The 24,067-nt window shown below is 42.2% G+C and overlaps 1 protein-coding gene across 1 annotated transcript in view; it reads right to left on the bottom strand.

The window, feature by feature from the left end:
- The window catches only part of XYLT1 (xylosyltransferase 1), a 90,473-nt gene that overhangs the window by 28,518 nt on the left and 37,888 nt on the right, over positions 1–24,067 (bottom strand). The window contains exon 5 of the mRNA XM_010163118.2: positions 7,035–7,115. Coding sequence (XP_010161420.2) covers positions 7,035–7,115 — 81 coding nt within the window. The remainder of the gene's footprint in view (positions 1–7,034; positions 7,116–24,067) is intronic.

The raw sequence follows: 24,067 nt of genomic DNA, 5'->3' as shown, positions 1-24,067 counted from the left end.
TGCTGTTTCAAAAGGCTATGAAAAAACTCTCAGTACAGATAAAAACCATGGAAGAAAATAGAGGGAGAAACAAAAATTGTAACCTGCTTTCCAATGTGTTCAATGCAAATGTAAATGTTATGAGGTCAAAAGCAGAATTCTTCTTATCTTTCTTTTAATTCCCTTACTCTGAAGAAAATATAATAAACACAACACTATCCTAACACCCCCTAAGCTTTAATGCCAACACAAAACCAAACATCAACAATATCATAAAGAATTTCTCTCTTGACTGGATTTGCTATAGCAACATCGGGCTTATTTCATGTGCAAAAGTCAAACCCGTAAGTAAGCACAGAAATTGAAATGCTTGTAGTAGCTTTGCCCACTGTGCTAAATGCTTGGAAGTTAACAAGGAACTTGCGGAAATCTGACTTTTAAAATATGATTAGTGTTTGTCATTCCTATCTCTATATGCCCTACAAGATGGGAGGGTACCAGACCTCATGGAGCAGCAGAGCACGGCAGGCGTGTGAACTGAGGGGCGGTCAACCCCGCACCATGGGATCAGCAATTGCCCCTCGGTGAGGACAGCGTGGGATCCGACCTTGGGAGGACAGGGATTGTATCCAATCCTGCAATTTCTGTGGGTCTGTAGGAGTTGGGTTGCAAGTCATCGTGAGACCAAGCAGCTCTACTGGAAGGATTTTCTGACGGTCCACATTACCACACTTGTTTCCAATGTATGTTTAAACAGTTTTATGTTCAAGGTGCAAGTAAATCTGGGCCAGACAACTGGTCTGCTGCCATAAATGTTGAACAATACAAGGTTTAGATCATTTACAGCGTGGCAAAAATGGTACAGTATTTTGACTGGCTCATTCAAGTTATAAGTCTACCTTGAAATATTATGTTAAATAAGGACTTTCTCAATCAATTCCAACTTTATGGAAACCAAATGTCCATGGCATTTAGGGTATTCCACACAAGATCCTGTTGAAAGTCAATCAATACACACATTTTATCTGGTCATTATTCCATCTCTATATGGACATAATTAGACTTTTCAAGCTTTATGATCAGCGTCTCATACTCTGCAGAGTTTGTTTCTGCTTCTTTCACATGTAATTTTCTCAGTATATCCATTTATTGCTTTAGTCATATCACATCACGTTTAGAAGAAATTCCTTATGATTCTTTCTTCTTGTCCACCTTTTCCTAAGCGATAACTTCCACTGAAAAATCTTACTTTCCATCTTCTTGTCTTAAAAAGCCTTAATGCTTCTCAGTATTTTAAAGTTGCAAGTCAGGAAGCAAACTCATAAAATGTCCAAAAATAAAAAAAAGTATCTAAAATTGTTGTTAGTTGTAGGAAACTTGCAGTCTATTTTTTGCAGTAATGACTCCACTAGGAATTGCCTTGTTTCGACAACAGTTCCATACAGTCCCTTGTGAGTACAAGGCTTGAGAGGGACTTTCAAAGACTTTCCTCTGGGTTTCTTTCCACCACTCTTAAGTATCTTTTATGAAACACTGGAACAGCTTTTACAAGGGCAATAATATAATGGCTTTCTCTCATGATCAGGGAGGCCACAACTCAAGTGATTTTGTTTCTTTTTATATAAAAAAGGCAAAATGAGGAGAAAACTGCAAATGATAGTGCGCAGAGATGTCACGTGAATTCACCACGGACAGTCTCAAGGATACGAAACCTGACATTTTGCCATCTGTTTGTCTCCAATAAACACCTTCTCTAGAAGATTTCTTGTCCCCTCACCTCTTCTTCCCAACACCCACACAACCGAGTGATCTCCAACCTGGAAATGATGCTGGGCCTGAGCAGCTGAGCTTGAAGGCACCTCAGCTATGTGATGCAGGTGCTGGAGCAGCTACAGCACACGCTGCTGCTTCCACCACAGCCCACAGATGAGAGCTGCTGCAGCGGCCACAGGCAATGCCAAGGGACAGGGCGTGCAGAGCACACCTGGGCGTGCACCACAACAGCATCTCACTGAGTGTTTCTGATGTGCTTGGGATCTGCATACTAGACAACTGAAGAAAGAAAAGGAAATGGGAATTCAAACTTTGCAAGTGACCGAGGGCAAGTGTGAGTCACTTCTATACACATTTCCAAGCTACCAAATCAGGCTATGGACCTGTGAGCTCTGGGTAAAACAGAGACAATAATGTACGTCCAACTTAAAAGGATTATTTTATAAAATGTCTCAGGACTTCAGATGAAAGGACAGAAATGTTACTATTTATACCACTGAAAATGAAGTGTGCAGCTCAATGTTCTTAGATAGCAGTAAGATTTCTGATTACTTTACCAGTATCTCAATTTTAACCTCCTTCCTAATTCCCGCCCCACCCCATAAATTATGGCTATTTCAAACCTTCTCACTTATTGCACCTTCCTGCACTGGTGGATGATCTTGCTTGTATACTCTACCAAGACGAAAAACCATCCTGTTTTGTCCCATGTCAAGCCATATGGTTGTTTTTACTGCATCTTCCTATCACCTTCAACCTATTTTTCTTTTTCTTTGCATTGATAACTTAGCATTGTTTTCCAAAATTGAGCAGAAATAAAAGCCCTACAAGGACACAAATTGTCAAGCCAAAGCAGTGAAGGCTTTATGGCTCCCCTAACACTTAGCATACAGCAATAAGGAACACTTGAAAGTTAGCTGTAATGTCTAAAATGTATAAGTGCAGCCTCTTTGCATAGAAGATCCATGTTGCTATTTCGGTCACCACAGTTCACACGCAACTGTTGGGCTGAACTACTTACAAGCAAAAAATAGATCTTAGTCTGTGTGCTTCAGAATACTGAAATGCTAAAAAAATTAACAAAAAGTATGGTTGAGGGAAATTCGAACCAAATGAACCACCAAAGATTCCACATGAGCAGCAAGGTAAGCGCTGCTGGGACCTAACAGTTAAACTATTTTTTTTTTATATCCATTTTTTTTCTTAAGTGTGTGGGTACTTACTGGGCAATTCATCAATGCAATACACAATAGCACTTACCATGTGATCCATTTTCTAACTGACTGCCAAACCACCATCAGCCCGGTACACAGAATGTCAACGAACAGCACGTGCCACAGTGGAAAAATGGCATGTCTGGAAAGGTGGTGAAACACACGCATCAGCAGAACGGGGCTGAAAGAAGTGGAGATTCTGGGAACACGCTCCAGCCTTTCGGGAGTTAAGGTCTCTCTCACCTCTGAGAACTCGGATGGGTTTGCAACGCTCCTTACTAAAAGCCATACAGTTCTGAAACATCCCTAAAAGTATCTGGAACCCAGAAGCCAGAAAGGGAACAACAAAACTGTGAAGACTGGCATTAATGATGAGAAAAAAAACAGCAAAAGAGGAGAACTCAGATACATAACAAACTTATAATGGCCTTTTCTTTAGCTGTTTGTATTCTGCCTATGAGCTCCAGACTCCTCTAAGATGTAACACCATCCAGCCTTCGCAGCATGTTTACACTGTTTCCCAAATGACTACTGTGGCATGGTGTCTATTAAAAAAACCCCTTTTTCCCACCTGTCATTGAAGATGTCACATTTAACTGTCTTTATATTTTATAATACATCAGCCAGGTGCTGCTCCTGCCAAAAAAAATAATAAAAAAAAAAATCTTCCAGGTGTTCCAAACTGTAATAGCTTATACACCTACCAGGTTATTCTTTTGCTTTTAATGGTGTATGACACTGAAAAGAGAAGAAAATATAAGTGTTGCCCACTAAGTACTAGGTAATGACTCCAGCCACTGTATGCAATTTCATTTCATACACCCAGCTCTCTAAGGAAATAATGCTTCTCCAGCTGAGTTAAGGAGCCATTTTCACGTCCATTCCCTTTCTGAAGCCACTAAAGGAAAATCAGAGTGATGCACTTTTTAATGACTTTGGCATAACTAAAAGAAAACTTCACTCTATAAAAGGAAGCCTGGTTTCTCTCCTTATCTGGCAGTAAAACATGTACTGATTGTGAACATGGCCTGAATACAAAGCACACTGTAATTGAGCTGTATAAGCATTTCAGTTTGAAGATGGCACTTCTAATCTTTCTCTCCCTGTTGTATGATCCAAAGACTACAATGACTTAAAATTCAGAGTTTCCAGTTGTTTACAGAGCAGACTTAAGACAGCTGAAAAGCTTATTGTTTAGGAGCCATTATTCATCCACAAATTAAAATTAAAAGTAGCATCAAGTGTTACACATTGCTTTCACTAATATTTAAATGCTGAGTTCCTGTAATTTTAGTTCACATGTTTTGAGAAAAACACCTTGGAATAGCAAAATTATTATTGTACATGGGGTAGCAGTCAGTTTAGTCCAGTGTCCCCTCCCTTATCATGGCTTCAACTAGCCATTTTAAATAAAGAAATCCTGTTCCAGTCTGTTTTGAGATAGGATGTCCCAAGGGAGTTTTCTCCTCTTACTCAATAACTTGGAGACTGGCCCGTGTCCTAAATCCTTTCCAAAAGATTTTTTTTTTTTTTTTTTTTTTTTTTAATTTTTGTTGCCAAACCTCGAGGCTGTTGCTCTTCTAGACCTTACTAAGCTCTTGGCCATACCATTTCCCCCATGGGATATTTCTTTTCCACAGGGCTTTGACAAGGCAAAGCAAACGGCAAAATTTAAAAAGTAACTGGAAAAATTAATAGAAAAAATAATCATCCCTTACTCTTAAATGAGCAAGTAACCAAGTTTAGCCATGGAAATTCCCCAAGCAAAGGTCAGGGGAGGCTGGGAGAATATTGTAAGGAGTAGCACCACTACCCACCTCTTCTTCTGTTCCTCTGGGGACATTGGCTGTAGGCAGCAGGACATGGGGTGACAGCCTAAATGGGTCTTTGGTCTCATCTCACCTGCCCATGCTTATACAAAGTATTTCAGCCCAGAGGATTTCATCATTCTAAGTACAGGGATAATACCCCACCAGCATGACCACAGCTTAACACACCTTGGGTGTAAAATGAAAGTCAATTGGAAATTGTGTCAAATGGGCAGAGCAGATGGTACATTTACGGGTTTAGACAAGACCGAGTTACTGAAACACTAAAACTGAAAGAACAGGCTAGAGATCTTCACATTAGATACAATTTCTCACTTAGTAGGTGGAGAGCTGGAAATTCACCCGCAATACAAACAAACAGAGGGCTAAATGCTCCTCAGTCAGCTTTTGACACCAATGGAATACATTTTTAGCAAACACCAATATTACTCAGAGGCTTCCACAGCTGCTGGCTCGAGTCCTGACTCTACAGTTATCTGGGCTATCCAGGAGGAGGGGAGCCACTCTATCTCCCTGATAGAAACTCTAGGGAAGTGCCAAGGGGCGATGTGAAAGGATCCATTCATCCACTGGTCAGCAGTGGGAGTGCTTACAGGACTCGGAGACTGCACAACCACAGCAGACAGGGACAGCAAATCTGCACTCGTGTCCCACGTTATGTTCCCTGATGCACAGAGAACTTATGGTAGAAATCCAGGAGAAAAAGTAAAATACAGTGACATGTTGTAATAGGCTAAAAGGTATTTAGTTATTTATACAGTCAAAGGGAACCACTGAACTAATAAATGGGCTATTATTCCTGTGAGGGGAGGACAAGTGGCACATTAGCTCATTTCATTATTAAATTAATACCAGATTAGTGTGTTTAATTGATCTAAATTGTTCTAACCCAGCTGAGGTTGGCACGTTCAAACCAGCTTGATGCATGTCATAATTCATTAGTTATTTTTCTCTGCCAGCTCAGGGAATTTGAGAAGAATCAGGTGCACCAGAGGAGCAAAAAGGCGCAAAAGACCAACTGCTTTTCCCTCGCCATTTCTCTTTCTTTTTGTACTTTAACTCTGCTGTCGATCACTATTGCCAGCTAGAGCTGAGCCTGTCAATCACTCTGACACCCTGCATTTCCCAAACCAGAGACTCTCCTGTGAAAACTGTAAACTTAGATTTCAATATTATTCTTCACAGTATTATTTTTTACTACCTGCTATAGAATTTCAGCATGCACAAGATGAATGCTTGTGAGGACTTCATTTAAACAGGAACATGACAAAATTGATAAATCTAGTGACAAGAGCAAGAGCAGCCAAAAAACAAGCAAGACCTGTGTATTATTCTACCCACCTGATGTGCTGACCTGATGTGCTGAACATGTGACTGTGTGTCACACTCTGTATGTACACTATCTGAAACCAGCCTTACAGTATGCTTGACATTTTACAGAATAAAGAGATGACCTGGAGACCCAAGCAGAATAAAACACTATTTTCAGGTGCAAAGCTGCTGGGACTCAGCATACAGAGTTGCTGGAACTCTTGCAAGACTGCTGTTATGATACAAAACTACCAATAAAGAGGAAAAGAGGACCACTGCAATCAGACGGGAAAGATCTTCCACCTGCAGAGGTTGTTTAAATCTTTTTGAAACAGAGTGTTTGGTCACTACTGCTCCCTCAAACCACAAAGCTGAAACACAGAACATTCTCTTCTCCATGAGACTTGCACAGGGTAGATGAAGAGGGACAATTATCCAAGGACTTCAAAACTGTAGCAGATCATGATAACCCTCTAGTCACCATCCTCACCCTCACTAGCATGTGCAGGCTGGCACAGGCTCCCACACCTTGTAGACATGCTCTGCTTAGACAAGGCTTTGCTACAGACCCTGTCTAGTGCAGGTCTTGGTCACCAGTGTGGCTGGGACTGACGGGGGCAGGGAAGTGCTGTTGTGTGGGGTAATTACCACTTGCTCCCGAAACGCCGATCTGTGCAAAGTGCCAAGGTGGGAGCAAGCATCAGTCTGCTTAATGTCTGCCTCCTGACAAAAGCACCTTTGCAAACCAACTCTGCAGAGGAGCCATTCTGGATCAATAAACAACTGTTCCTCAGGAGAGGGTTTCCTCCTCATTGGCTTCTCTTTCCTGCACTAGGGATTTCTTCACTTGGGTAATGTTGGAAAACCATCATTATGCAAAAATTCACAGTGCCATCATTAAAATAAGCTGAGGAAAGGGCCAGCTTACCTTGCATTGTCCCTCCCATGTGATTTCAAGAAGTTCATATCACGATATCTGGACAGGAATGCTACTAGCTGGTCATTTGTCCTGCAAGAGAAGAACAAAAGATGCACAAATTACGCTGTGAAAAATACTATGTCTAGGGTAGTTTATATACTTACTGTTCTCATTTGGGAACCATTCTCAGACTTTTTGAAGGAGGCAGTCGCTGAAAAAACTTCCATCCTGCTGCTAAACTTCACTGCCTCCCTCTAGTCAAGAAAGCATACTTGGAAAGAAGCATAGCTCTATTAAATCTTAACGAATTTCTGATCAATTCTTGGCAGATGTTTTAAGCATTGTAACAGAGTATGTATTAAGTAATACTGCTTGGCACTTTTTAAGTATGAAAATCCATCTGAGACGACTGCACTGATAGTCCCATTTTACATGCTTTGCTAGATCTTTCCTAGGGAATTTGGTGAAGTATCTATTGGCATTTTATTTGTTTTCATCCTTGTAACAGAGAAGAGGCCGAGGTTGGAATGCATAAAGCAAGAGAACTTGGATGTCAAAATGCCAATATAATTAATAGGAACAAAGAAATTTAGAAGGCTAATTCCAATTAGCATGACTGGCAATCTGACACCAGTATTTTCAAAATTTCAGCTGACGTGTCCAAGAATGTATTTATGCTTGACAGCTTTTGTGGTCTGTTATTTCTTTAACAATGGTGCAAAAATATTCCTTATTTATCTAGGTCAGCATACTTAGGAAAATTGAATAAATCATATTAAAAAGATCTTCATCTCCTGAGTTGCATTCAAGACCACAACATTATAGGTACAACACCATTTAAGCAATGGTCTGTAATGGAGTTGATGGCAAAAAACCTTAAAGATAAAAGAGCTGTCAACAGCTCTGTATCTTGAAAACATTTCATTATTATAAGCCACAGAAAACAAAGTTAAACCAGAGTCCTGTACAAAATACATTTAATTTCTGGGGTCAGGCTGCAACAACTTAGAAATGTTATCAGCCTTGTAAACTATCTTCATAATCTCATTGATTTTACCTGGACCAAATGAAGTATCTGCCTATCAACGAGCCTAAACGACCAGGCTGTAGGAGCCTGAGACCCTCCTTCTATGCTCACTCATGTGAGCTGTAATACCTCCCAGGGTCAGACTCTGCATCTCAACTTGGCAACCTCAGAAAACTGCTTTCTGTGTAGTAAGCTGTGCAGATTTTCACATTTGCTGCTCCAATGATTCTCCATCTTACTGGGATGAATAGGCATTTAGTGAATTTACTTAGCAATGCTTCCACATGAAATGGTTTCAATGGTTGACATCTTTGGGTGAGTTTCTAGGCAAAAGCTGGCACGCAAAGATGATCTTTAGAAACATAACCAAGTTTGGAAGTGCCTGAACTTTAATTTCCTTACAGGATAAAAATCAAATCAACTGAAGTAACAATCCACACTACTCAATAAAATATCATTTCTAGATTTCTCACCAACCTATATTTCGCTATCCAACGGTGCTCTAACAATGAACCTGGGGCTGCCATACAGACTTTTAAATTTTTTTCACTTTTTAGGCAACGCTTATAAATGCCCACATGATGTTTAGCTCTCAAAATAATTAATAGTTCATATTTTCCCACTTCTTGAAAACACTGGTGGTGTCTCAGTCCAACTTTTAATACTATTATTTTTTAAAAAAACACAACTTATACAGAGTTTCACTCTTTTTCAGTTAAGTATGCTTCTTTTTATGTGTTGACAACATGAGGAATGGAAATAAAACATCACATTTCCATTTGGTAAAACTTTCTAGTTATTTGACATTTAGATTTATGCGGTCAACTAATTCTGTGCTCAGCATGGGAGCACACTGAATTTCTATTAAGCTTTCATTCAAACTGCTTCTTCTGGCCCCAATATCATGAGGATGCTGCACATCATCTCTGAATTATTCCACCACATGACATTAAAAAGAAAATCAAAGGTACTGAACGTGCCATAGATGCTAATGCAGTTGCTAAAATCCTCTTCACCTTTCAGAAAACTTTGCCTTCAGGGGCATATTTCCTAAATGCCTCTGGCACAGATTGCTACCACACTTCTTCATGTACAGTGGCAGCAGAGTCTCCACATCACCACAGTGCCTCTGGCACTTCCTCTGAGAAATACTAAAGACATGGGCCATTTTTTTCTCTAAGTGAGGCAATGGAAAGCTGAAGACATGACTGGGACCAACATCAACTCCACACTGCCAAATTAAATTCTGCTATAGCTCCACAAATTTCAGGGATAATTCACTGAGCATAAATCTGGCACAAATTCTTTTATTAACCACAGTGGTAAAACAGAAAGTAACAAGTGCAACATATTTCCAGTATTTTCTTCCTAAGAAGGAAATGAAAAAAGTCATGGGGATAGGGAGAGTAGCTACTGATTAAAACACACTAAGATACATACTGCACCGCTATCAGTTTCCCTAGTGTAACACAGCACAAACACAGACTGAGGAAAAAGCCTTTCTGCAGTTGGTGTGTGAGGCCGGAGCTGACGGATGCATCCACACAGTTCCCACTTTTATTTCCTTTTGTTATTAAACTCAGTCGGAGGGCAAGGCACCAGGGAGAAGGATCAGTCAGCTGGTGAGCTGTGCTGTTAGCAGGGAGGGAGGATGATGTGAGAGTAGAGAGGCTGAGAGAAAATGTGCCATTTTCAGGTGTGCAGCACAGGGAGAAATGGGAAACTAATCCTCCAGTGAACTCAAAGTGTGGAGAAAGCTTGTGTGTGTGGGAGGACTTCCATGAGATGGTGACAAGTGAAGAAGACTGATGGGGAAACAAAGCATTTTTTACTTCATTGATGTAGATCTGATGTTAAGCAAGGACAGGTGTGCCAGCTGGGACAGAGGGGTCCATCTTCTTTACTTTACTGAGGTCACCTCAATAAGGTCCTGTTACTCCCCTCCTGCAGCAAGGGTGGATGGAGGCAGCAGGGCCAGCGCACCGTGCCTGCCTGCTGAGATGCCACACAGCAAAACAGCCGAGTCCCCTGTGGGGTTGGGTTCAGTCTCAGAGGATGGGAGCACTTGGCCGGGCAGGTGTCCTGGGGGAACTTCGGAGGCTGCAAAAGCAGCTCCAGGGCTACTGGTGACTCAACCCTCGGCACTGCTCAACCTGGGGACGTGGCTGAGCCCCTGGGCTGGGGCTCAGTCCAGAGTTAGGGTCAAGATTATAGTTAGAGGTCTAAGGAAGAGAAAGGTGAGTCCTATAGTAAGAAAGGAACTCAGAAGATATTGACAAAGCAAAGCAAGGTCTGCTACTAGTGTTTTCTCATGAGCAGCCCCTGGCTCAGGTCTGAGGTGTCCCAGGATGTAAGCAGGCTAACCAGGTGCTCAGTAAGCGCATATACATGCTGATCATGGCAATAATTTCAGAATATGGCATATACACTGGGGACTGAAATGGAAAACTGGAAAGAGAAACACTGACTTTGTGTTTGCACTGTCTGAACACACCAGCAAGTCTGCCAAGGAAGTGGTATGAGTGCATCCCTGCGCACAACCATGGCCAAACACTAAAGAGAACAAAAGGCAGTGCTGGGCTTGCTGGTTTTAAGCAAACCCTCCAAGTCCTGGTGTCTAATCCAAGCAAAGAGAAGAGATCCCCTTAGTTTACAGCTGTGAAAATAGATTAAGAAAGTCTTTGGAAAACCTGAGAAAAGGAAAACAAGCAATTGTTACTTTTGGAAGATAGTGAAGGCTAATATAAATGTCCTTGATTCAGCAAGGTACTTTAATGCATGGGCAACTTGAAGGATGTAAGGAACAGCAGTCACTTCAATGGGACTGTTCATATGTCAGAACTTACACAATTGCATAACAATTTAGCCAAGTTAGATCAAAAGTTCAGAACCTTTTGGTAGCACACAGGTATGGAAACAAGATTGATTCTGTGTAGGAATCAGATAAAGGAAAGAGCAACTGCTCTGTTGGACTTTGGGGTCGGACTCTGCCATTTTGGTACTGCGTGGGCTGCCCACAGTGCGGCGAGAGCCTGGTGCCCCTCTCCAGAGGGGTATTTCAGACACGCTGGTGGTGGTCTGCCCGTCACAGTGTAGACCCTGTGGCTTCCCCCCCACAGCCTGGACCGAGAGCCAGAGGGTTGTCTGGGCACAGAGCAGGCTGCAGCTCTGCAGACAGACGAGACCCTGCTGATGAAGACAGGGAACAGTGACAGTAAGAAAAACTTCCTGGAGACCACAGGTTGCTGCAACCCAAAAAGCCACTGACGTAGCTGAAATCTAGCCCAAACTCCAGAGCCCACCCACAATGGTGCTGCAGTGGAGACAGTGCTGCCAAAAATATCTTTTGGTTTGTTTTTGCCTTAGTGGGCAAGGTCACAGACATGAAGGTTCAGCTTACCATCTGCTTCAAGTGAACTCACCAGCGAGGTCTTCAAAAAATGTCCTCATTTCAGGTAAATCCCTGGACTGGGTTCATAAACTATTTCCTTTATCAAGGAGCAGATTGGGCAATCTTGTTTCAAACTTCACGACAAGTGCTAGGGCTGCAGTGCATCTGCATACGAAGTATAGATCATCTCTCTGTCTCCTAGTCACTTCTGATCCATCAGAAAGGTAAGGGTAAATAGATGTTATGCATATATGCAATGGTTTTGCTTGGAAAGCAGCTCTCATACGAGATAATACTTTTGTTACTGCCTCAAGGTTTGAGACAAAATCTAATGAAATCCATAGAAATCTCTCCTATGGTCTTGCTGGGCTTTAGACATCTTTAGTTAACCTCATTCTCTTCAGCCCTGCTTCATTAGCATTGCCCAGGAAGGGATGACTTTTACTGCACTGACACTTGCTCATTCATTCACCAGGAATACCCCACATTGTCCCAGTGTAAAAGTCTGTCATGAACTTCTCCTAAATTACAAGCACAAGAATGGGCTAGGGACAGCTGCTAAGCTGAACCCAGACTAAATTTAATTTTTAATCATTATTTTCTGGCATTATTTTCTTTTATTCTCTTTTCCTGTATGCCTGCTCTTACATGCAAGCATTAGCACTGAGAAGTGGATTCTGCTACCCCTTCCAGGCAGCTGTAACTCACTTTAATCACAAATGTGGTTGCTTGTAAATGACAGTTTTGGAATATGAAAAGCTGGAGCAAGACAATTAAAATGAGGCTTTAAAATTGTTTAAAACAGGCCTGCTCAGTCCTGGTTCCATGCTTCTCCAGAAGGGAAGGGCAAAGCCTGCTGGAAGCAACAGTATCTTGGCAGCTTCTCTCCCCAAGCACTAATCTGATCTGAATGTGATTTCTGCCTTTAGTGCTTTTGTCACTGTTGTAATCTTAATGCATGGAAGAGTTTTCTTCTTATGCATTTTCTAATCTGACAGGTAAAAAAAAAAATATTAACACCTTTTTTATTGCTACATACAGGGGACAAAAGGAACTTTCATTACCCTGCCTACTGACACGCTCCCAGCAAAAGAAACGTAAGTGTGCCTGTTGTGACAACTCACAGTACTGGTCACAGTAAGTAATTGCTATGTTAACCACGCAACATTAGTGAGACAACAGGCAACAGCAGGATCAGAGCTTCTACAAGCTGCCCAACTTTTCCCCAGAAAACCATCCCACCACAGGCATGGAAGTGCTTAACAGTTGCCAGCCGCAGCGACCTGCGGTCACGGAACCTGGGAGTCACCACAACTGTGCGCACACACCGGCACCTCTGGCGTTGCCGACGATGCTTCTCCAGCCACAGCTCAGAGATTTTTTTCATACGTTTACCATATTTTGCAAAGACAAAGGCTGTATTCCCTAGAGGAACAATACTGAAGTGCTGAACTGAAGCAGCTGCACTGCAGTGACTGTGGCAATGCTGTGCTGTGACACCAGCACCTGGGGTCTGAGAGCAGCTCCTGAGTTCAGGCAGCAGGTCCCACCAGGTAGGGACACGCACACCTCCAGGCTGGGCCGTACGCTTGCTTTCGGTGCAATTCAAACAGCCCAGGCTAGTACAGAACAACATACCCACTTGTGAGGAGATGGCACACTGAAAATGAGTAAAATTACTAATCACGATTAATTTAGGCTTGTCTAAAGCGACTATCTGCTAGTCGCTGCACAAGACCCTATAGCTGCAACAGAGGGATGCGAGCAGAAGGAGGGAGCCAGCCCTTACTGTGGTGTAGAGCAGTGTAAGCAAACATAGTGTAGTTCTGCCGTGGAGAGGCAGGTGAGTACCACGAAAGCAGGTGAACAAACAAAAAAACCTGAGTAACAAACATCAAGGGGAAAGCATTTAAGAGAGTGGGGCAAGGAGGTCATGTGGTTTGAAGCAGCAATGAAGGGCCTCTGAAGCAAGGATGATGAAGGCAAATATATAGTCAGAAGAGGTAAGTAAAAACTGTTACAAGTTCTCTCAGTGCCCAAAGCTTTGGTATTTCCACCTGTACCCACTGACTCCTCTCCACTGTTTCCTTTCCCAGGATCACTGTGACAGCAGAGCCCTCCAGAGCCCAGATGTACAGCAACCCCGGCAGCTCTTTGCCAATAAACTATTTCTAGAAGGTCCCTAGAGAAGGAAAAGACTTCAGAGAAGAAAACTGGAATTATGGGGCAAACTCATCTGCTCAGAGTTAAGCATGATATTACGCTGTGGTTAGACATTCAGATGTGCACACAAGAGCCTGGAAGTGGAAGAGCTGAGTGCCTTTGATTTTGCTACCTTCTTTTCAGTACATCTGAGTAATTACGATTAAGCTCATTGACTTCAATAAATTATTAATTTAATCTTACTTAACACATTATTGTAAAGTATTAGGATACGCCACTGCTGCCAAGACCCCTGTGGCACAAGGAGAGTTCCTTCTCCAACTATTCCTAGCCGGGGGCTATCCCACATTGCTGCCCTCTCCCTCTTATGCAAGGAGCATACGTGTTCAGAGCAGCTCACCAGCTTCTGCAGCTGCCAGCAGCTCTGCATCAGCGCCAGGCACAGAGGAGGTGAGGAGGAAGGAGAGTAATCCAGGAGACAGGGGAGAATTATTGCAAATTCCCACCCACACTCGTGCAGCACCCAGCGCACTCTGAAAGCTTTGCTCCCGCATCTGCTGTGGGACATGGCAGCACTTGGCAGTGAAGCTGGGTGGGATCTTCCTACTCCAGTAAGGGACCCTGATCCGTACTGGTTCTTACACCATGCCAGCCAGCACACATGTGGGTGGATGTGCACCTAACGAAAGGATACAACAGCAGAATGATTCATCAGAAAAAAAGCAAAAACCTACAAGACTTCTTCCCAAAGGAAACACTTATAGCAAGATGATCAGCCACGCAAATGCAGCACAACAATACAGGAAAAGGACTCTACTGCAGGGCTCCACTTTCGGACCCTGGATGGGCAGCCTGACCCTCTCACTGATACTCCCAACTCCTCCTCTCTCCCTGAAGGCAATTTAGAGCAAGGGAAGACTCAGAGGAGCCTGACCTGGCTGTACAAAGAAAAAAAGACTCTGCCATCTAAAAATGCAAAGAAAATGGAAAGCTATATTTAGCTCTCACTCTCTATCACAGAACAAATATTAGCATGGCAGGCATTTCTCAGAGAAGCCAATTCCCATAACAGCAGTCATTCGTAAAACATACCATAAAAATGAGAACGATGGATACGATTTCAGAGGCCAACTGCATGTGGAAGGCTCTAAGTGACTGTTAACACCTCTGCTTTTACAACAGTGTTGTCTTAAATGGCTTGTTTTGTCTTTCAAGTCAGGTTTAAGAGAGGAACAAGATAATATACGAAAACTATTGCCTTAGCAGCTCAGCTCACTGGAGTACTTGAGAGATGAGAGTTCTGCTCCAGCAACAGCGCTGCCATCTGGGCTGGGAAGTCACACCCGTGTATTTCAAAGCATTAGCTTTCTGCATTTTGATGCTCCAGGCACTGCTCAGTCATCATACAGGATGCAGCTACTCTCAGTGCAGCTCTGCCAGTGTTGTATGACTCTCAAGACATTATATTAGCAATACAATCATCTTTGCTGTACTTTCAATTACTGCTTCCCATTCAACCATTGTCTGTTTCTTATGGAAAAGAAAAGAACTAACAGAGTCACACAAGAGTGAAAGTCTTCTTTAAATGTCACACTGCTGAATAAACCTCTTCCTAGAGAGAGTATATAAATGCTTGGGTACAAAGGAGATCTACTGAGAGAAAAAGAATATATTCCATTGTCTGCTTCCTGAGCCACTCCACAACCTATTTTCTATAAATTCAAGGCTTCATATGGCATTCATGAAACAAATAAATAAGCCCACTGCTGACAAGCAGCAGCACATGCTTAAATGAAAATCCTAAAGAGACTATATAAGAGAATTCCACCAAGGATTAATGAACAAATGTGATTTAAACTATCTACAGCTCTGGACTGCAGCCAAATCGCTGCCAGCAGTATTTGATATGTAAATGCTTAAAACATTTGCTATGTGCACAGCCGTTGATGTAAAGTCTCTATAGAGAGTTTCTTCATCTAATTAGAGATATTGGTTTAGCAAACTTTGGAGTTTATAAAAACCCTCAACGTCTCATTATTCTTTTAAAATAGAATATTCATTTATTTGGAATGTTTTCCAGCTATATCCCATGAAACCCTGAAATGCTTTTGGTGAATGAAAAACTGCAGCCCTGTATCAGCTAATAAACCTACAGCTTTTATGATAATAAAATACTCACCACATGCACTCATTAAAACTTTCTAACTTATTGCTTTTGCCTGTCTTTAGTTATTTGCTAGGCATAATCCACTCGATTTCCAATTATTTTATAGTGCAATTTCAACACAAACATTTAAATCACCCAGGATCTTACAGACACACCATGCTGTAGTGCAATCACTGTGTCTCTGATCTGGGAAAGAACTTAACTGCATGTGCTTAACTGTAGCGGACTTGTAGTTCTGAAATGATGCAGCTTTCACACTGTGTTCTCATAAATGACTTTAAGGGTAAGGGTCTACATGTCCATGTGTCAGGAAGCAGCATGTGCAATGATTACACCCAAGATTAAGAGCTGAGAGCTGTCCTTTAATTTTAGATCTCTTAGGTGCACAAGTAATAATCAAGGAGACTATTCCAGGGAGGTCAGTCCAGTTGTAGCCCAGTTTGTCCATCTCTACTACAGATACATCGCACAACTCACCGATGGTTTGAGATTTAACCCACTGATGTTTACAAAACATTCTAAAAAATCCCCTCATTCCTAGGAGTACCTCTGAACTGATCTTAGGAATCACAGAATGTCAGGGATTGGAAGGGACCTCGAAAGATCATCTAGTCCAATCCTCCTGCCAGAGCAGGAACCTAAATGAGATCACACAGGAAGGCGTCCAGGCGGGTCTTGAATATCTCCAGAGAAGGAGACTCCACAACCTCCCTGGGCAGCCTGTCCCAGGGCTCTGTTACCCTCACTGTAAAGAAGTTTCTTCTCAAGTTTAAGCGGAACCTCCTGTGTTCCAGCTTACACCCATTGCCCCTTGTCTTATCATTGGACCTCACTGAGAAGAGCCTGGCTCCATCCTCCTGACATTCACCCTTTACATATTTATAAACATTAATTAGGTCACCCCTCAGTCTCCTCTTCTCCAAGCTAAAGAGACCCAGCTCCCTCAGCCTTTCCTCATAAGGGAGATGCTCCACTCCCTTCATCATCTTGGTGGCTCTGTGCTGGACTCTCTCAAGCAGTTCCCTGTCCTTCTTGAACTGTGGGGCCCAGAACTGGACACAATATTCCAGATGCGGCCTCACCAGGGCAGAGTAGAGGGGAAGGAGAACCTCTCTTGACCTACTAACCACAGCCCTTCTAATACACCCCAGGATGCCATTGGCCTTCCTGGCCACAAGGGCACAGTGCTGGCTCATGGTCATCCTGAACTCATTTGTCTGTGACAATGACATTTTCTGAGCATCCCTACTGCTGTGATAAAAAGTAAAGAAATAAGAAAAACACTACCCTGTACTACTGTGTCATATGCAGCTCTTTCTCCTATTTTAAAGCAGCCTATGCATTTTACAGTAAAATTATGAAATACAGTATTAAGTAGTTTCCTTTCATACATCTAATTGTATGCAATCGCTAAGCCTAGATTATAGGTATGCTTATCAACAATGAATGCGCTGAAAAACCACTTGAATAACAAAAGCTTTCGAAGTTCTTTCCAAATGTGCAACTGCACAGAAGCTGGTACACATGAAAATAATAAAAGAAAATGAGCTACATGCAGGATGAATTAGTCCTTAAATAACCTGGTGTTGATACATTCATCTCAGAGGCCTTTTGCTAGAAAAGAAGGAAATGTTTCACCCTGATTTGTTAAACAATTTTCTATTTATTTCTCTGTTTAGGTTTATGAATGATCAGCACATCACCACTAGTATCTTTTTTTTTTTCATCTTGCAGCCCAGAGCTTGAGTGCCTGACAGAAAGCCTTTGCTAAAAAGGCCCGTAATTGCATATTTCCAACAAATATTTTTTAAGTAAAGGCAGAGACATGTGTCTAACTTAGATAAGGGTTAGAAAACTTGTTAAAGGTATATATTGTACTAAAGCAAAATTCCTCTCCCACTACATTCACAAGAGATGTCAGTTCAGTTGAATAGCATGTATGGAAGAAAGTTTTTATCAGCGCTGGTAAAAAATGTTTATCAAGCCTTGCTGGCATTGCCATTATTTGTATTTGGAAATTAAAATAACACAAATTGGCGAAGGGAAAATACAGCAATGTGGGGTTTAAACACTTCAAATTATAGTTTGATTCAAAACGCTTAGCATTTTTGGATAAGTAACTCAAAGTTTTGATGCTTACTCAGCATTATCTCAGCTCCAAACACGAGCTGGCTCTCCTAAACTAAGGTGCCAGTCTTGAGTAAGCTGATTTCCTTTTGACATTGACTCATTTCATGTTCACAAGCAGAAGTTTCTGTTCAGGGGCATTAAAAAAAAAAAAAAAAAAAGAGAGAGAGAGAGAAAAAGCTGTGAGAGCCATTTAAGTGAGAGAGCTGCCATGTCTGCCTGCTCCCCACTTCAGGCTGTCTGGTGTACAAGGAATTTGTCTAGCCACATTTTAGTCTGTGTATTTTGGGTCTGGCACACTTTTAGTTTGTTTCCAACCTTTTTTTTGGCTTTTGATCCCACCAACACAAATCTGGAAACTGAACAAAATAGCCTAACATATAACCTTTGGTTTAATTTTTGTTCTCTGGTAGAGTCAATGGTTAAATATTATCACCCCTGCTGTGGTTAACAGGCATGTAAGGGATAAGCCACATACGTGTTTTGGGTCTCTCTTGCCTTTGCAGACAGAATGCAACATCCTCCAGCAGCAGAGTGGAGTGGAAGGTGTCCAACTTGGGGCCAAGGGGGCCTGTGGATGGGCACAGTTGCTGCTCTGGAGCTGGACCAGGATCCTCAGCAGCAATGCTACATCTCAGCTCAACTCCGCTCTCCCCTGAACTGCATAATCAGTTGCTTGTTCCTGTCCATATTTACCCTCCATGCCACATGGCAGGCTTTGAGAAGACAAGGCAACAACAGTCACCGCTCTGGTTCAAAATGAATTCATCCCAAATTAATGACACAAAGGTAGGAGAAGAATCAGCGCAAGCAGGGGCAGGTGACTTGCACATATTGTGAAGAACTTCATGGGAACCTTGACACATGCAGCCAGAGGGGTTCAGACAAAGCACAAGCAGGCCAAAGTTCCTGTCACCTTAGCTGACCTTCCACTAATAGCTGCCATTAACACTTTAGTCAGCACCTTTCCAAGGTAGCTGTGGTTAGGATAAACGGTAAAATTTGTGATTTTCATGCTAAAACTGCACTGGTTAGGTGGATGACATCAATGAGTCCAAGTCTGAATGTTTTTAACCTTTTTCTATTAAGACTGTATGAAATGATTGAATGCAGAGTGCGAAGCTAATGAACACACGTTATCTGCTGAAAATTCAGCATGGAAAGTCTATTTTAATATCATGCTGTCAAAGGTCTATCATATTTCACATTTCCATCTATAAGGAAGTTGAGTGTTGACATAAATTATCATTTTGATAGACAGTGAGCAGGAAGCAGCAGTGTACCTGAATAGGTTAGCTACACAGCTTTAAGCCACATTGCTATTTACGTTGAGATGCATGTTTAAAGAGGATCCATGCCCAGAATGTCTAAATTTAATGACGTTATTTACTTAATTTTAACCTTGCAAGAAAAAAAACACACCAATGTCTTGGGTGTTATTTTCTCTCTTTTCAGTATATTCTTATTTATCAACTTTTATGACTGTAAGGGTTTTCTTCCACTAAAAAAAAATAACTTGTGGATTGACAGAAACATTGGTAAATGCACTTTCTGCCTATTCTTCTACCAGACACATTCTGGAAGAAAGCAGTACACAAATTGCCCATTACTTTGTTCCTTAAAATACTAATATTCTTAGTACGCTCGACAGTGAGATAAGTTTCTTCTTGCAATTCCTTTAATCAATGAAAAAATACCTTTATTCTATCCTCTTTCTGGCTGATATAGCCCTATGCAAAAGACTGCATTTAATTCTGTTTCCATATGTATAATGCTCCAAAATCAGTGTAGTGCACTCAGTTGACGTTAGCATAAGCCAGACCATACACCTGCCTCTCTTCTTGGAATGGGCTATGGGAAATTGCAACAGAAGTTCTGTGGTGTTTCCCAGTTCAGAGGCTAGACTGATTAGGCTGTGAAGGTGTGTTGTTAGCATGTGTGGATAGGGACTTTATAGACAAAAATCAGCACTGTCTCCCTATCCCTCCGAGATCTGCTCTTGCAGTTTTACCTTTTTGCAGCAAGTTTTTCCTTGCTTCTGTGTTTCATAGTAGGTAATTCTCCATAGAAGTTCCTGGGCAATCATTTTTTTTTCCATAAGGCCCATTCATTAATGTGTCAGAAACTGTAATTGCTGCCAGTTACCACATGACTCCAACAGCTGTTGAAATGTATTTGCCAAGATAACTTTTTACGACGTTGCCTTTACCTCTTATTACATTAACAAGTCACTCCAATACTAAACAACTGCATCAATTCCGAGATCAGTATAGAAAACCACCACATTGATCAAGCTAACACACAAACTCTTGATGGACTAAAACACAAGCCATCCTCTTGTCGATGCCAGGATACCATTTGTAAGGATGCAGCACTATAAAGAGTTAAGACTATCCTATCTCACAAAGAGAACTGAGCCTACATAATATTTTCTGAAAAGTATTTAAAAAAAAAGTTAAATACTTGCCCCACCAGCTGCTAATACCCAAGGATATTTAATTATTTAAACTAAACATGATAGATTTTTAGGTTTATCAAAGCACTGGGATTTTATTTAGTACAAAATGATGCTCCCTGCTTTGCTTTTTTTCAGCGTTTGTCTGCCGTTGCATATTCATGTAGAACCTCATCTGCCTACCAGATACATCCCATATTGATGAAAACAATAATCACTGATTAAATGAGCAAGTGGAGTGAGCTGCAGAAATTATAAAGTCCATTACTCAAATAAGTGAGGCTTTGGTTAAAAGAAAAAAAATCTAGATATTGGGCTGAATGGGATCTTTTTGTTTGTTTATACCATGTGTATTTTACATGGCCTATTTTATATTCAGCAATTTTTTTCACCATCTCTAAAATTACATTACCAAGAGTTTTGTGTAAAAGAGAAGAAATTAAAATTGAGTATAAGAATTAAATATAAGAAATTAAATATGAGTATAGATTTAAAGCAACCAATCACTTAATCTAATCTATACATTCCCACCTCCATCTGAAATTTTATTTGCACAGGTCAGTAAGAAAAACTATTTCTTCATTAGATTCAGTAATTATAATAAAAAATGCTCAGTTTCTTCCAAGGAAGTGGGAAGAAATAGACCTTGAGAATGTTTTATGTGAAGTAAACTCAGTCACAAGCACTATTAACACCACTGCCTTCGCCACCCTGCTCATCATTGCAGAGCTTTGCCTGCAGACCGTGGCGACTGTCAGTCTGGGGGTGCGATCCTGCTGTCCTGCCGGAGTGGAGACCCTCCAGCATCTGTGAAGAAACGTAGTTGTGTGCATGGCACTCCCCTCCCAAGACATCCCACCCTGGGGCTAGGATCCTCACCATCACATGCAGGAGGATAGCGTGAGGGTGACACGTGTACAGGTCTCAGGCCAGGCCAGGCTGCATGCCAGAGATGGATGTACCCAGCAGATCCATCTCAGATTTGAAGTTCTTCATTGTGGGCTGTGTGTTCCTTAACCAGCTGTGACAGTCTTGCAACTTAAGACTCATGAGAAATCTTTGCTTTTCTGGATATAGTTGTTAAGGTGCAGTTTTCCAGATTAAATGTTAAATTTTGGTCATTTCTCAGTTTCTGAAACGTAACTTGCTTTCGCTCTGACTGTGTGCTCCCCACGGGCCGTGATTCACCCCGCTGCCCCACCCTCACCCATTTATCATATCAGGAAATGAGAGCCATGAAATCATATCTTCCCCACATCACTTTCAAAATCAGCACATGCCTGGCAAAACACCAAAGAGCAGTTCACTGCAGGACTCTAGTGAAAACACTCCTCCCCACACACTTGGCTCCCTGCTGAAGCTGCCCCTCCACAGCCTCTCTTTGCAGGGCCACCTCCCGGCCCCGCGCAGAGGAAAGCATGGCAGGCAAAGGCCCAGCACCTTCTGCAATGCTCACCAGGCACGTTCCCTGCTGCCACACAACAAAGTGGCTATCCAGCTCTTCACGTCAATAAAGAAATGGAAGGCACTCATGCTAACCTTGCAAGCAGCAGGAAACCTGAGAATACCATCCCACTGCTGGAAAACGGAGCAGAGAGAGGCCACAATGTAGAGCTAAGTCATTCAATATTGGTATGGGGTCTTGCCATCTCCCTGTTTAATACGTGGCATAAACCTAGAGAAAAAGTGTCCAACATAGGCTCACATTGCTCTGAGAGCAGATGGTCCTTATGATGCAGTGGGAAAGATGTATTTGGGTAAAGAAACTTTTTTTTTCCATGCCACACTTTCCAAAGAAAAGACAAGAGGGAATATACACCCATCCAACGGTGAGCTTTAATCTCCTAACTAGGGTTATCCCAAGAAATGAGTGGTGGGACCCCATCAGCAGAGAAGGCATGTGGTGCTCTCTGCACCAGGGATGCAGCTGAGGGCCCTTCCTCCTCCCATCGAGACCCCGCTGCTGAGGTCCTTTCACAAACCTCATTTAAAAGTGAAGTGAATCAGAGTAAAGCAGGCCTTCCCGAAGCTCCTCACGGGCCTGCCACTCCCTCTGATCCCTGAGCTGCTGAATCAACCTGTCGGAGTGCATCAGTTCAAAGGACCAGAAGGCAAAATGGGGAAAACAGGGTCAGGCTAATGGGATTTAAGATTAATTCTGCACCGAGCCTCAAAAGATGGAATAACAGGGCCTGGGGGTGAAAGGGATAATGAACTGAGAGTTGATGGAAGGAAACTTAATTGGTTTTAACAACAGAAGGTCACGTTTTGTTACCTTTATTTGGGTTGAGCAATAATCTTATTTTGACAATTTGTGCCAGCTGATGACCTGCCCTACTATTCGTTGGGACTGTTTTGGAGTAAGTCAGTGAAGAATGCACCGCTCGGATGAGGGGCACAAACATGTGGTAGAGAAAAGGTCTTAGCAAGAAAACTACAAAGGGAACATACAAATACACCGATATAACTGAGGCTGATGAGAAGACAACTGGGAGTGTGGGAGGCTGGTGTTCCCATTCACTGCTATACTCCACAGAGCTGCAACCAATACAGCCTTATTTAATCAGGAGATCAGAAGAGAACTAGTGCTTTAGTTCAACTCAAGAAGAGACTACTAAAAAGGCATGTGAATTTAAGTTAGGTAGTCTGTCACCAGCTGATCTCTCAACCCCGCCAAGCCCTACTGCCTAGCAGGCAGGAAGTGACCTGAAGCAATGTCCTGGCTGCCTCCCCTCTCCTGGACTGCAATGGTTCACAAACCTGGAGGTCCTCCAGGCACTTTGTGATGACACCCAGCACTAGTATCTCTTGACATACCACCTGTATCAGTTTAACATACAAAAGAAAGATCAGGGTGTTTCAGCCTTCAGCTATAGCTCTGTAGCTGCCACCAGAAACATGACTTGAACCCTCCAGGAACAGTTTCAGTGCCTACACAATACCACCTATACAAAGGTTTAGCAATGACCTTGACAGTCATAGAGCATGCATAGCCATGGTTCCTGCAAGCCCCTGCCACAGAAATCATCAGGAAGCTACCTTGCACCTGACTGGCACAGCACATCCCATCTTCAGAACACAATGATCCCAGTCAGTGCTAAAACATCCTCCAATGCTGCCCCAGTTATTTAAAGACGTAATGTGACACAAATAACCTATTTGGATTTATAGGTCTTTTAGTCTTCAGCTGCCCCAAGAATGCATTGTTGCAAGATTACTTGCTAGAAATTACTTTGGGGCAGCAAACTTTTAAACAGGGATTGACACTGTATTTGGAAAAGACTTGGCCCCAAACCAGTTCCTAATGTGGCAAAGAGTGCAATTATCCTGATGAAAGGTTAGGGATGCTTGTGCCTACAGCTGGTTCATCAAGTAATGCTGAATGATGGATATAATTAAACAGCATGCAGCAGAGTGGGATATGTGCTACAATGAACCATTCAGGGCCTCATCCCCTCTGATAAGCCTGGAACTATAGAAGTGCAGTCACAAACAGTCAATGGCACTCAGCACCACTATTTACAGAGATTCAGAAATGACGTATAAATGCACTGTGACTAACAGCGCTGTGCAGGATGAGCAAAAATGAAGTATTCTCTCCCTGTACTCAGCACTGGTGAGGCTGCACCTCAAATACTGAGTTCAGTTTTGGGACCCCCACTACAAGAAAGACATTGAGGTGCTGGAGTGTGTCCAGAGAAGGGCAACGAAG

The sequence above is a fragment of the Antrostomus carolinensis genome, unplaced genomic scaffold, assembly GCF_000700745.2.
Source record: "Antrostomus carolinensis isolate BGI_N321 unplaced genomic scaffold, ASM70074v2 scaffold17762, whole genome shotgun sequence".
In the NCBI taxonomy this organism is placed as follows: domain Eukaryota; kingdom Metazoa; phylum Chordata; class Aves; order Caprimulgiformes; family Caprimulgidae; genus Antrostomus; species Antrostomus carolinensis.
This window is presented reverse-complemented; position numbering and strand designations above follow the sequence as displayed.